The sequence below is a fragment of the Capricornis sumatraensis genome, chromosome 15 (genome assembly GCF_032405125.1).
Source record: "Capricornis sumatraensis isolate serow.1 chromosome 15, serow.2, whole genome shotgun sequence".
Classification (NCBI taxonomy): Eukaryota; Metazoa; Chordata; class Mammalia; order Artiodactyla; family Bovidae; genus Capricornis; species Capricornis sumatraensis.
Genome location: NC_091083.1, coordinates 28,425,394 through 28,440,720, shown reverse-complemented (window position 1 = coordinate 28,440,720; position 15,327 = coordinate 28,425,394). Strand labels below are relative to the sequence as shown.

At 43.6% G+C, this 15,327-nt stretch overlaps 1 protein-coding gene across 8 annotated transcripts in view; it reads right to left on the bottom strand.

The window, feature by feature from the left end:
- Positions 1-15,327, bottom strand: part of KIAA1217 (KIAA1217 ortholog) — a 444,607-nt gene that overhangs the window by 65,412 nt on the left and 363,868 nt on the right. For all 8 annotated transcript variants that reach the window (XM_068987631.1, XM_068987629.1, XM_068987632.1 and 5 more), the window contains exon 6: positions 7,464-8,296. In XM_068987631.1, coding sequence (XP_068843732.1) covers positions 7,464-8,296 — 833 coding nt within the window. The remainder of the gene's footprint in view (positions 1-7,463; positions 8,297-15,327) is intronic.

Genomic DNA, 15,327 nt, shown 5'->3' with positions numbered 1-15,327 from the left:
TGGCAAGACATCAAATCCAGATGTCATTTTTCTTGGTAGCATAATGGGAGAGATACAGCAAATTCTGGATACAGATCAATCTATCTTTCCAAATGGTATCTTTTCATTCCATTATGTAAATTCCTTAAATGCGCGCCCATCTCAGTCAGTATTCTCATGAAAGCATCCAGCCCAGCCAAAGTTCAGGGAAGTGCTCCCATTTCTGCATTCATAGCAATTACTCTCTGTATCACTTCTTTGGAATTAATTATGTACAAGCCGTCCCCAAATTATGGCAGGCTTGTAATTGAAAAGTTTCCTTCTACTTTCATTGTTTAGAACTTGGAATAAACGGTGGTTGAATCTCCAGCTGGCCCATGCAAGCCTCTTTAACCTACAGTGTATTATTAGTCCCTTCATTGTTCCTCATTGTTTTCAAGGAAAACGTGTCCTGACTTTCCAGCTGAACTTGGAGATGCTGGGAGCGAATCCCTCTCTGCAGCTCCAGCCTCAAGGAAACACACTTCCCCCTGAGTGACTTGCACATCCTCCTCTCTTTTCTGTGCTTCACTGGGAGACCCTGCCTTTCTTAGGATGACAAAAAGATCAGCCCTGAGCATCACCTATGAATGAAATCCTATTGTTGCGGTTGTTCTTAAAAACCAGTTATTTAACGCGCACTGGGGACTCCAAAGCTTCCTGCACTGAACTGTGGCATAGCTTACATGCTTATAATATGCTTTTAATGTTTTATGACTATCTTCCCAGTTTGTATTCCTTGCAGGTGGGGACATATCTAAGTTTCTGCAAAGCATGCAGTCCCCAGCTAAGTACATAAAGAGAAGCTCAATAAACATTTATTGATCCCTAATTAGAGCTACACGGGAAAGCAATTCAGACAACAGCTGAATCGGTCAGGCACCATTAGGCATCAAAACAGGCATCTGATAACCTAATAACTTCAGCGCTACCTGGTTAGGTGTCCGTATCATCAGTCATACCGCTCGGGTGCAGTTGGAAAAAGATGCTGTCATCCTGGCTTGTCTCTTAGCTCCTGGACTCAAGTCAATGTGTAACCCCCATTACTCTCCGGAGAGGGACTTAAAAGTGGCTTTGGTACTCTGAACATTCTCATTTTGATGTTTAATCCCAGCTAATTCCATTCGTTGTGCATGCTTATGTTCATTGTCTCCTGTACTCCCTACCTGCTTTAAGTTTTTCCTGGTCTTCTATTTAACAATTGTCTCCCTGCTTGCTCTGATATAGTCTTTCGTCCTTGCCATCTCGCCTATATATTAATCTTGGGCTTAGTAGCATTAGTAGAGTACTTTGTTCAAACCAGGAACTCTCCAGCATTTACTCTATGCCAGGGAGGGCACAGGCACTTAATTGTAATGAACTGTTCCATTGTATGAGGTAGGTGCTATGATTATCTCCATTTTACAGATGAGCAAATTGAGGCAGAGCAAGACTCAGTGATCTGTCCAACTTCCAACTGCTAGCAAGTGTCAGAACAGGGACTCGAACTCAGGTTACCTAGCTTTGGAGATCACATTCGTAAACATGACGATACTGCCTCTCAGTAAACGGTTGACCACAGGTTGACTGAATCAAGGTGACAACAGCAAGTTCTAACAATAATGAAGCTGCTTTACCAAGAGGTAAGGGTAGAACTGAAGTAATAATTGGCAAGATCCTTGGTTTGGATTTGCCAGCTTCTGGAGACATCTTTGGTTTTCCTGACTGGGCAGCATGTCAGGGGACTCTGATACTGCCGGGCAGTGGGCGGGATGGGGGAAGGCTGGAGCTGCTGACAAACATTTCAGAATGCACAGGTCAGGCCCAAAATATCAAGTGTGCAGACATGAAGAAACCCTGCTCTGGGAAGATCCCAAGTCTAATTATTGGGTTGGCCATAAAGTTCAGGTTTTTCCATAAGATAACGAACTTTTTGGCCAACCCGATACTCAGGAGACAACTGACGTGGCTCCTCTCTGACTATACATTCAAAAGGAAAAAAAAAGAAATCATTCTTTTTTCCATCGTTCATCCCTCTAGCAGGATACACAGTTTAGGAAGTCTCCAAAGGTCTGCTAGACACTGGACATTTTAAAATGACACAAATCTGAATTTAGACTTTGACTCAAGTCACCTGGTAAACCAAGGATGTGTCCTATCCCTCAATGCTACCAACACGGTGATAGCTGGGCTGGCATACATACACTACTGCTGCTATGTATAAATGGGTACCTGATGAGAACCTACTGGGCAGCACGGGGAGCTCTGCCGAGTGCTCCACAGTGACCCGAGTGGGAGGGAAACCCAAGGAAGAGGGGATGTGTGTACGCCTGTGGTTGATGCACTCTGCTGTAAGCAGAAACTAACACAACATTGTAAAGCAGCTAGACTCCAGTAAAAAAAAAAAAAGAAGATATCCAATGCTCACAAAATGGAAAGTAAGGCAAAATGATTAAGAACAGACACAAGCTACCAGTTAGGCTGCAGGCCTCCTCCTGTACATAAGACATTTTCTTTCCTTTTCTTTCTAAGGCAGGAAATCTGCGAAGCTTTAGACATCACCGTGGATTTCTTGTAGCTTTTCTCCACATACAGATGCCCGGACAGGCAAAAATTTGCTCCCAAGTGCATTCTTAACTAGTTTTATTGAATTTAGCTATTGTCAGGGCAGAATAAGTGTTAAAAATATGATCTCAGTTCAAGTTTACCATGTCTTGAAAAACGTTATATTAGCAGGAATCTGTCACACATTTGGAAGGAGAGCTATTAGTCACTTTGCAATGAGCACCCCTGAATTTTGAGTGTGATTTTGGTATATTTCACATTATATGAGCCAAACTATAAATAGAAAATAGCAAAACATAAATGTCTTAGAGTTTTACAATTCTTAAGGGCTGTTTTACGTGCCACGGGTAGGGATAATGATGCTGTTTAATGAAGAAATTTTATAACCTTGGGAAGACAGCCTCACACCTCCTGTTATCTGTCACACACCATCTCCCTGGCACTGGGCCTCACAGTCACATGGATCCACTGTCTTCTTGGAGTCCTTGATGATGGGAGATCATCTGGGTAAAACCACCTTATCACTCAAGGTCATTTTCTTTCCAGAAGCTCAGACTTGAGAATTAGAGTCAGCCCTCCATATTCACAGGTTTTGCTTCCTCAGATTCAACCAACTGCAGATTGAATTTTGCAGACTGGCTGAATCTGCAGATATGGAACCATGGATGGGCAGGGCTGAATGAACTACAAATAAGAAACCTATAGATCTGGGTACCCACGGGCTCCCAGAAACAACCCCCATGGATGACTGTACTATCATCAAGGTCAAAGCAGTTGTAATCCACTCTTTTACCTTGAAGTCCATGGCCATCCCAGGAAGAGGATGCTACCTCAAATACGTTCTACACTATGTTTTCCAGATCGATTATATATAATTTGTCATCACTAGATGCTTTGTGGAATCATCTTTATAAGAAAAGAGATGCCAAATTCATTAAATCAAGGCACATGGACTAAGTACAAGATCAAGGTGAAATTACTTTGTCTTCAATACATTTTCAAGTCAGAGCTGTTAGCAAATCGTGTTTAAAAAAGTTACTGTTGGAAGTTTCCTAAGTACAGATGAAAAAGAAAAATTTTCTGATTTTGAACATCCTGCAGTTATTGGGCTATTTCATAAACGTGGTCTTCGGAAAAGCATCTCGATCCAGCGGTGTCCCGAAGAAAGCCTCTCTACAGATTTCTCACTCTCCCTCCTGTGTTTCTGCAGCTGTCAATCTTAGATATAAAATTTCACTTGAGAGTTTCATGCAAGAAATCCTCAGATTTATTTGCTTTTTAGTAATATGAAGTTGCAACAGAAATTGGTTTGGCATTTAATAAGACCCTAACTCTAAAAGGTAGACTCTTAGGGGCTGATGTTTCTTTACCAAATACTGGCACAGATTAAATATATCTAAAATAGCACCACAGTATAGGTGTGGCAGTGGACTGTACTCTTGTGCTTTGGTAACTGTTTCTGGCATTCTTAAAATTTTCTTTGACATGGTGCTCACATTTATTTTGTCAAAATAAAATCTACCAAGAATGTTCTCTTCTTTCTTCCCCTGTTGCTTCATAATTGTGCTAATATACTAGCTGGGGCAGTTATATTTTAAATGACATGTATATATTTAGCAGCATAATTATGCAAATTTTACCATGTTGATGATTGTAAACATCCTTTCAGAGCAGCTACTTAGCATTTTGTCCTGGTTGAAATGCTTAGAATTCACTCCTGAATTCACTTCTCTGTGGGGTGAAGGTGGGGCTTACAGTTCTTCACCTACCAGGCAGACTACCACCTAGTGGTAAAAGGTATGGATTCTTTAATGCACCTGGACATTCTATGCCACTTACTGGCTTTGTGACCTTGGGCAAGTTTCTTAACCTCTCTGAGCTCAGTTTCCGCATCGGTAAAATAGGGATGGCAATGGTACGGACCTTGCTGGGTCATCATGATGATTACATCATATGACGTATGGAAACTACTTAACCTCGCATTTGGCCGATACATGATAGCTACCATCAGTGTTATTATATTATCCCCCGGCAGTACTGCATTTCAGCTTAGTCATTAAGCTTTCCAGAAGAGTTTAGAACTGCAGTTGAAGAAGAGACCTGGCTAGTTAATGGGGTGGTGGGTGGGAGTGCTAACAGCAAATGTCCAGACTCAATTCTTTTTTACCAAGCAAATCATTCTTTACATACTTTTTGTCATGTGCCTGGGTTGAGTTCGTGGGGATGTTTAGGTGTTTCAGTAATAGCAACTCTAAATGTACAGAGAGGAGTGTGTGTGTGTATGTGTGTGTGTGTCTAGGGCTACAGGAGAAGGGAGTCTAGCCTACCCACATATATACAAGCACGCCAACCCTCCGGTTCCGCCCAGTGGAGATAAGCTGATTAACAGGTGAGGAATCACGTAGGCAAAATGGGAGATAAAATTCCTCCTCTGCTATTTCACACTTACAAGAATGGAAAAAATTGAAAAATGTAAAACTGTATTCTAAAACTACAACTATATGTTAGAATACGGAAATGACAGCAACATATATTTTAAGTGAACATTAATCTTATTTTAGAAAAATAATCAAATTTTCTAATACTTGTTATTCTAGAAAACTGCTAATTTGGATTTTCTAAAAGTAGCTGCTAACATATATGTAAGACAGAATAGCATTTTCTGAGCTTCAGTGAAAAAAAACCTCTGAGGAAACAAAGGACCTGAAAATATATTGATGCGTGTGTGTGCTAACTCGCTTCAGTCATGTCCAACTCTTTGTGACCCTATGGGCTGGAGCTTGCCAGGCTCCTCTGTCCTTGGGATTCTCAGGCAAGAATACTGGAGTGGTTGCCATGCCCTCCTCCAGGGGATCTTCCCAGCCCAGGGACTGAACCCAAGTCTCTTATGTCTCCTGCGTTGGGAGGCAGGTTCCTTACCACTAGTGCCACCTGGGAGGCCCTGCACTGATGCTACTTAAGGCTAAAATTCACGACTGATCAGGGGGCAGCAGAGAGGCGATTCCACATAGCAGAGGGACCTTCATTTTGGTCCCACCCATAACCCAATCCTGGGAACTGGGTTCACTGATGCCAGTTATATACACGTGGTAACTGCATGCATGACAATGAACCAGGTGCTGAGTGGGAAGCCAGACGCCATCACTGACCAAAGTGTGCCTGGAAATCAGCAGAGTGTGGATGGCTTAATGAGATACATGGTGGAATCAAGCTCACGATCCTCTCCTACCCTCAAGGTGGGTCAGCAGGGGGCTGGGGGGATGGGAGCAGGATGGATTCGAGCCCAGGAGATGGATAGGTTTTGTCTCCTGGAAGAAATTCTTATGACTCCAAGTCTCATCCTATCAGGGACACACACTTCCCAACCAGCCCCTCACAGCCCACCAAGGGGGATGAGTTGTCGTTTCTTAGACACACAGGGTGCAGGCTCCCTTAAGGCCCATCTTGGCAGAGTCCCCTCTAGTTGTGACACTGGTCTATTCAAAGAGCCTCAGCATTTATTCCACACCCCTCACCTTTCTATGGTCACAGGAGGTGTCCATTTCCTTTGAATCTTAGCATTTAACTTCCTAAGGACTTTGGAAGAGAAAAAATGAATATCTTTTTCTGATTCTTAATTTTTCTTTGTCCTGAATAATCAAGTCAGTCACTGTTGCTGTTTTTAAATTTTTTTCCAGTTGTATGAGAAGGTTAGAGCTTTAAAAGAAACACAAAACTCATGTTTATTCTCTTTCCATCTTCCTGGAATCTTTCTTTTGTGACCAGATGAGAGATGGCCCTTTCAGGATAAAAATCTGCCAAAGAGGACAGAACTTTCTGATTTGTGTGCTTAAGATAGTAAGATAGACATTTCGCATTCCAGTCACAATTTTGGCCTTCTCTTTTACAAGGTTATGTAATAGTAAGTGATATGATCGTTTTTGGTGAGGAGGAGGGAAGAGAGGTTCCGATAGGGTACTGAGTGACTGAATGTCTGAATTGTAATTTTCACTCCCCTTCTGAATTCCTGTATGACCACAGGTCGTATGCTTAATCTCCTTTGAACTCTATTTCTTTGCCTAGATTTTTACGACTATAATTAATATATTTATTGCCTTCCATCAACAAATCCAGGCTAGAGAAATTCTCTCTGTCAAAATTGGCTTTTCTATAACTATAAATTTGAGGGTTTTCAAGATGTTGTATGAAGGTTCTAGGTGAATTACAAAAACATGTAAATTAAAAAAAAAACTTAAATACCCAGCATATCTTATCCAAAAGAAAAACTTTGCTGATCTCAGTACCACTCCCAAATGAGTATTACATCAACACCATCCTAATTTTACACAGATTTATGTTTTTATCACCCTGGATGACAGATAGTGACACATTCTTTTCATTTCCCCAAAATACATGAGAAAACAAAATTGCACTTCAAGAAAAAAACAAAACAAAACACAAACTGCCAGTTTAAACAGTGAACACTTGAACCACTCACTCCTTTTCAGTGGGAGATCAATAATGATCAGCTCTTGACTGGTTTGTCTGAATGGTTTCTTCTCATCTGCTAACCAATTTTCTTCTGAATGAATCAGATATGTACTAATGATGCTGCTGTTAGACCCACACACGGGAGGCCCATTCTGACCCCTCTTGTTGGGGTGGCCTGCCCGCTTGCCTTTAGCCAGGCCACTGGCCAACGACATTCCACCACCAGGTTTAGAAACTCCTTGCAGACAAGAACCACCTCTGATCCTACTTTCCCGCGCCCCCACCCCTCCACCCAACACAGAACCCAGAGGGCGCACTGCTCAAGGCTGGTACTCAGCTAACTGCTGCTCTCTCCTGCTGACTCCTGTAAAGCAGCCCAAACACCCAGGAGGTGGGCACAGACCACCCTCGCAACACCCTCACCGCCTTACCTGGTCTCTCGGTCTTTGGGTATGGTAGCCGTGCTGTAAGCGAACACCTGCTTCTCAACTAGAGGAGGGCCGAGGTCCACAATCCCGGATAATCCTGGAGTGGTCCGTGGCTTCTCAATGTACACCAAGGTGCCGGGCTCCTTCTTGAAGCCCTGGCGGCTGGGCGAGGCCCGGTCCGGCTGCAACGTGTGCGGGGGCCCGTGGGTGTTATGGTGGCCGTGCATCTCCACCATCCTCAGGTCGCCGACTCGGTGAGGAGACGCCGGCGGCGTCTTGGCGCCCAGAGTGGGCAAGTGGCTCTCTGGGTACTTCCTTGGCTTCTGTCTGTACAGGGCCTGCTCCAGGTGCATCTCCGCTTGCAGAGATGGGCTGCAGTAAGCACTGGCTGACCGAACGGCGGTGCGGTGATACGCGATGATGTGATCCGGGACATCCAGTGGGTGCCCGCCGTGCGAAGACGCTATGCTCATCCGCCCCTCGTGATAAAGGTAAGGGTCGGCATAGAAACCCTCATTCCGGTACATGGCGAGGTTTTTGCTGCTCATGTCTTCATCCGGCTTTACGTCTCTTCTTTCCAGGATGGCGCTGGGGCTGGGGGAGATGGATCTGGAGACTGGCAGGCTGGAGAGTCTGTCCCTGGGGATGGTGGCATTACCAGGAACCACCATTGGGCGGGTGCCTCCGTACGGAATTCTGGATGGAGAGGGAGGCATGGAATGGGGCACGGGAGTAGACGGCGGAGAGTTTGGAATGGCGTGGGGTGGAAGAGCTGTGGGTCCAGGTCGAGAGGCACCAGGGCCATCTCCTCTTGCATAAACAATTTCTCTCTGCATCTGGAAAGAAAACAAGAAATTAGAACATCTACTTTGATATTCATGCTTTTAGAGACGTCTCAGTGTGGCTTCCCCGATGAAACCAGCTGAAGAGTGGCCCCTGCAAGATGTCTGTGCCCCCAGTCCCTAGATCCTTACCCATGTTCCCTTACATGGCAAAAAGGACTTCACAGATGCCCCATTAAGGATGCTGAGAGGGAGAGATTGTCCAGGTGGACCCAGTGAAATCACAAGGGTGCTTATCTGTGAAATAGGCAGAAGGGTCAACGTCATGGAAGGGGATGTGAAGACTGAAGCAGAACAGAGCAAGATGGAAAGATGCTGTCACCGAGTCCAAGCTCATACTGCTCTCTGCACGACAGGCCAATAATCAAAAGACAAGTTGTTGGGGCAATGAACAGAGACTTTACTCAGAAAGTCAACACACTGAGAAGATGGTGGACTCATGCCCCAAAGAACCATCTTGCCTGAGTCAGAATTCAGGTTTTTTTTCTTTTTTTTTAAACAGTAAAAGGGGTGGGAGCAAAGTCAAACACTTCCAGGTCCCCATCTGCCTCCAGAGGGGAGGTGTTAATTTCTTCTTCTCTGTGGTCATTCTCTATTCCCAAGAACCTATTTAATTCCCCATTATCACTGTCTGTTTCACAGTCCTGTGGGAAAAGGGACCAAGACCACTTTGGCTGGTTACTTTCTGCTGAATGCAGGTGATGAATATTCCTTAGTCAGGTCCTTGACAGCTATTTGAACCCAGTGAAACCTCTGAGCATTATGTTGTCTACTTTGTAATTGAACTTAGGGCTTTGGTTCCAGTTTTCAATACACATACTAAATTCCCGTGCTATTTATTTGGACAAAATTAAACAAATCGGTTGACCCTTTCATAGCTACAAGGGAATTACCATCAACTTCAGTTGCATAGGTAGTCCGGTTGGAGGCAAACTCATGAACAGAGGTTAGTATAGTGCCCAAAGTTTTAACATAACTGCCCACTGCTGCGTGTATTATGGACTCCCCTGCCACGGCAGACAGCTGGAATGGCCTACCATACTGTATTTTAAAGGGGCCTAATTTAAGCCTGCTTCCAGGAGTTACTGATCTGCAGCAGGGCAACTGGCAAGGCCTTATCCCAAGTTCAGTTAGTCTCCTGACATTTTAGCAATTTTCCCTTTTAATGTATGATTCATTTTCTTCTTTTCTTACTGACTGTGATCTCCGGGATGAATGTTGTTGTAATGCCTTAAGCCGCATCAGGGCATGACTTCCCTAAGGATGGCTTTAACCATCTCAGAGATTTTTTGTCCAGGAGGGATATGCTTCCACCCACACTGAGAAAGTGTCCAGGTATCTGAAATGTCTTGCAGTTTGAAGCATCTGAGAAATAGGTGTTGAGTATATTTCAGTCCTTAGTGGCGCAGCTTCTTTGGCATTGAGTCCCCATCTGGGGAGCGCTGACAGCAGTCGCTGGGTTATTTTTAAGACCTTGGGGGAAAGAGCTCAGTCTCCTTTTCTGGGGTTTTCATGAGCACCATCTGTAGGCTGAAAGCGTGTTTAGGTGAGACTCCCGATGTCGAGCTTTTGTTGTTGTTGTTTAGTCGCCTAGTCCTGTCCCACTGTTTTGTGATCCTATGGACTGTAGCTGGCCAGGCTCTTCTGTTCGTGGGATTTCCCAGGCAAGAATACTGGAGTGGGTTGTCATTTCCTTCTCCAGGGCAGCTTCCTTACTCAGAGATGGAACCCGCATCTCCTGCGTTGGCAGACAGCTTCTTTACACTGAGCCACCAGAGAAGCCTGGTGATATCAAGCTATTCTGATAAAAAAAATGTTTTTTCAGGGTAAGGTCAATCAGAAAGTCAATCAGTTTGTTGTTTTCAGTCGCTAAGTTGTGTCTGGGTCTTTGCAACCCCGTGGACTGCAACACGCCAGGCTCCTCTGTCCGCCACTGTCTCACCTAAATTCACGGCTACTGAGTTTGTGATGCTATCTAAACATCTCATCCTCTGCTGCTCCCTTTTCCTTTTGCCTTCAATCATTTCATCCCCTACGTTCAATTTTACCCTGGGGAATTGGGCACGGTAAGTCCAAGGGAGCCCCTGGGCCTCTTTATTCAGAGTGTTCTCTCTCTCTACCACAGGAGCTCCCCTTTCCCTCTTCTGTTTCAGCTGAGGGCAGTCCATTCCCCAGTGCTCCTCCTCCTTACAGTAAGTGCAATGGTTTCTTCCTCAACGGTGGCTTACTTCTCTGAGTTACCGTCCAGGAATCCAATGCACCGCCCCCCCCCCAAAAAAAAGAAGGGAATTTTGATTTGCATCTTTTGTTCTTGCTCCCTGAACACTTTGTTTTAAAGCATTTAAATATGAATTTATTTTTAAATTGGAGTATAGTTGGTTTACAATGCTGTGTTAGCTTAAGCAGTACAACAATGTGGATCAGCTTTATGTATACATAGATGCCCTCACTTCTGAGCCTCCCTCCCGCCCCACCACACCCCACTAGGTCATCACAGAGCACCGGGCTGAGCTCTCTGTGCTATACCGCAGCTTTCCACTAGCTATCTGTCTTACAGACAGTAGTGCATGTCAACCCAGCACTTCCTGATTGATGCTTATAAGGAGGAGAAGTCCTCAGCCCCAGCGTCAGGAACTGAGCCTGGATGGGAATGGAAGGTGGTGGAAGCGGTGGATGTATTGGCATAATGTCCCAGCGTGGCTGGGACAGCAAGCTCAGCTAGAGGAGTTAAGGCTGAAGCAACATATCCTCTCTTTTATTCCTTTATTTTCCCTGATAATAGTAAAAATGCTTGCACACAAAGGATTTCATCAGTCTTGCCTGCTTCTTCACGAAACAGCTCTAGAGTCATTCAGAAGTCACTGTAAAACCATTAAAAGGATGCCTTTCTGCTTCGGCATCAACCAACTGGGATTACAATGCAACTGACCAGAAAACTGATTACTGCTGTGGCTGTGATAATTACTAAAATTATGACATCATTTACCAGAGTATACCAGAATTTTAGGAGTTCCATATAATTTCTACAATATGTATGTTAATAATGTTTACCCATGATATAATCTAAGAAATTTTACCATCACTCATTTGACAGTGCCCCTCATGCAATTCAACATACCAGATAAGCCAAACTAGTTTTTCTGACTAGTAATACAGATTTCTTTTTATTAACTTTTATTTTCTATTGGAGTATAGCCAATTAACAATGCTCTGATAGTTCCAGGTGGACAGCAAAGGGACTCAACCATGTATATACATAGTTTAATATTTCTCTGAGATGCAGAGAAAACAACTGGAAGTGTTCCAGGGAGCCTCTGAAAAATCCCAGAGTTAGCCAGAGGTCAAATGAACCCCACTTAGAACTTGATCTTTGAGACATTAGTCAGAAATATAAAAAAACAGTTCTAACCAGTGATAATAAAAGAACTGTGGCAAATACAGGCCACTTAAAAGCAGTTCAGTATTTTAAGAAAACTTTGTCTTCTTAGAGAACCAAATCCAGGTTTTGTACCACTTTAAGATTTTTTTAATTATGTTCTATCTTCTCTTAGGACTTAGTTTCAAGTTACAAAAATCTGGAGAGACTATTCTAGACAAACATTCCTAAGACATGATGCCCATAGAGTTTACCCCAAACTGTTTACTTCACTTACATTTTATTCACTTAAAAGCTTTATCACATTGTTTTTCTTGCTGACAAACTTTGTAACAGGAATAATAAGGCCTTATTTGATTTCCAGTAAACCTAGACACAATAAAAGTATTATACATAATGTTGTTTGTTATTATTTAGTTTATTTGGCTGCACTGGGTCTTAGTAGCACATGTGCCCAGTTGCTCCCTGGGATCCTAGTTCCTGGACCAGGGATGGAACCTATATCCCCTGCATTGCAAGGTGGATTCCTAATCACTGGACCACCAGGGAAGTCCCTGTACTTAATGTTGATGGCTCAAAAAACATCTGTATCGAGCCAACAAGCTTAAGCCAACTTTCAGACCAGATATTAATTCAATACTGAATATTTCCTAGAGCTTGTGAACCTAAAACCCATTCCGGTGAGTTTCTTTTATGTTTGAATATTCAAACTCACTTAATTTCCTTTAAGCCAATTAAACAGAGCTCTTTTACAAATCCGTTATGGCAATACCGCACAACTATATTATGTGCAAACACATGTGTAAATACACAGGGACATAGTTCCCACTCCAAAATTTTAGTTATCCGCCAGGTACCACAATGTAAAAGCCATAAGTTATAAAAAGAGATTGGATTCAGATTGGGTTTCTGGAAGACAGGACAAATCAAGGTCACCTGTCTAGATGACTGAACGCTTTTACTAATATTAATGGAAAAGACACTTCTATTTGTAGCTTTTGGTGACATTAGGAATCAAGTGAAACGTTTCTCCCCTCCTTCGGAATGCCCACTTCTGGACAAGAACAGACAGTTTTGTTTTCTTTTCTTCCCTGTTTCTTTCCTCCATTTGATATCAGTCAAGTTTTAAAATAGTGAAGTCAGAAAGAGAAACACCAATACAGTGTATTAACGCATATATATGGAATTCAGAAAGATGGTAACAACGATCCTATATGCAAGGCAGCAAAAGAGACACAGATGTAAAGAACAGACTTTCGGACTACGTGGGAGAAGGTGAGTGTGGGATGATGTGAGAGAATAGCACTGAAACACGTACGTTACCATACGCAGAACAGATGACCAGTGCAAGTTCCACGCGTGAAGCTGCGCACTCAAAGCCCGTGCTCTGGGACGACCCAGAGGGATGGGGTGGGGGTTCAGAATGAGGGGACACAGGTACACCCACGGCTGATTCATTTGACATATGGCAAAAACCACCACAGTACTGTAAAGTAATTATCCTCCAATTAAATTAATTTTAAAAAATCACAAAACTGATCTGGCTGCAAGTGGAGGAACAGTACCAAACAGAATGAAACCAAAAGAGACCACACAAAATCCTAAATAAACCCTGAAGTTTGGTCTTGGGATCTTACACACTCCAATGACACAAGAGACCATAAACAATGTAATTAACACAACAAAGGTATCAGTGCAGGGTGCACAGGGTCCCAAGATAGCCCTGCCTAACCACCGTGGAGATCCTAACCGAACAGTGGCAACACACTGCTACAATAAAACAGGGGCCCCCCAACCTCCGGGCCGTGGATCCGTACCTCCTGCCAGATCAGTGGTGGCAGAGTGCACAATAAATGTAAAGAACTTGAATCACCCTGAAACCATTCCACCCCCATCCATGGAAAAACTGTCTTCCACAAAACTGGTTCCTGGGGCCAAAAAGGGTTGGGGGGCCCCTGCAATAAAATATAATGTCCCTTTCACCCATGGGTTCATAGCTATAATCAGATCCCTTATCCAAAATACACCTCAGAGAACTATCTATAGGGACGGTTGAAATATTCTCCATTTTTAAAAATTACAAATTCAAGACCAGAAAAACACAAACAGCATGCACAAATGGCAGATTCCACCCAGGTGGGGATAAGAATCTGCCTGCCAATGCAGGAGACCTGAGACGAGGCTGCAACCCCTGGGTCAGGAAGATTCCCCTGGAGGACGGCATGGCAACCCATTCCAGTATTCTTGCTGTAAGAATCCCATGGACAGAGAAGGGTGGAGGGCTATAGTTCGTAGGGTTGCAAAGTTGGACATGAATGAAGTGACTTAGCACGCATGCAAAGAAACAAATGAACTGGTTCACGAACTGGGTAGAAGTCTGATAACTCTTTCCTGTCTCTAACAGGGTACACCATTCAAACACAAAACAAATTTGGCTTATTCTGGAGGAAAAAAAAAAAAAAAGCCCCAGAGAAGAAATACTTTTTAGTTGTACACACTGGAGTGACTTACCCTACTGTATGGAGTCCGCCAGCTCTCAGATGTCAATTCCTTGTTCCAATTGCCAAGCACTGAGGCAGCCAGTGCCACTTCGGGGAACCCTGAAGGACACGTCCTCAGGACACGTGGTCCTGGCAGCTGCTAGGATCTTATACTCAAAACCCCAATCCCTGCCACATAGCCATGAGCAGCAAGGCTACTAGGTGACTCCCCCAAATTTGTTACTGAGTCCAAGCTCACACTGCTTGACACACAGCAGGCCAGAAACTTGACAGACGAGCTGTTGGAGCAAGGAATGGTCACTTAATTCAGAAAGCTGGCAAACCGAGAAGAAGATAGACTCCTACTCACTAACAGCCATCTTGTCTCCGTTAGAATTGGGGCTGCTTTTATACTAAAAGGGGCGGGAGTAAAGTCAAAGGTTTCCTGTTTCCGGTCAGCCTCCGGAAGGGATGTGTTACTCTTGCCCTGCCTGCAGTCCTTCACAGGTGGTGGACCTGATCACACAAATACGAAGGTGTTAATGCTCATCACCTTAGAGGCAGGGTTCCCAGAGATAGGCTATTATGTATAATTTAAGCTTATAGGCAACATCCCTTTAGAGATTAACTTGTAATTCTGGGCTGGCCAAAATGTACGCTCAGGTTTCTCCATAAAATTTTAGGAGGAAACCTGAGTGAATTTTTTGGCCAACCCAACAGAATACAAAACATTCTACATTACTGACTTTGGAGATGGAGGAGAGAGCCATGAGCCAAGGAATAAGGCAGCTCCCAGCAGCTGGAAAAGGCAAAGAACAAGATTCTCCTCTAGGGTCTTCAGAGGGAATGTGGCAGAGCCAGCCCCTTAATACTGGCCAGTGAAACCAGTCTGGACTTTTGCTCTCCACAAGTGGAAAATAACAAATTTGTGGTGTTTCAAGCCACTAAGTTTGTGGTAATTTGTCACAGCAACCACAGGAAATGAATATATCTGCTATAGAACTCAATGCTATGGAGTTTGAGGAAAAAATGGTAACAATGGTTTAAAAATGAAGGTCAGAGCTTTCAAGAAAAAATGTGGCTTTAATGTATCCAAAGTGCTACAATGTTTTCTAATATTACCTTGGCCACATTTTTTTCTAGCCTTAGCCCTGGAAAATAGATAGCAA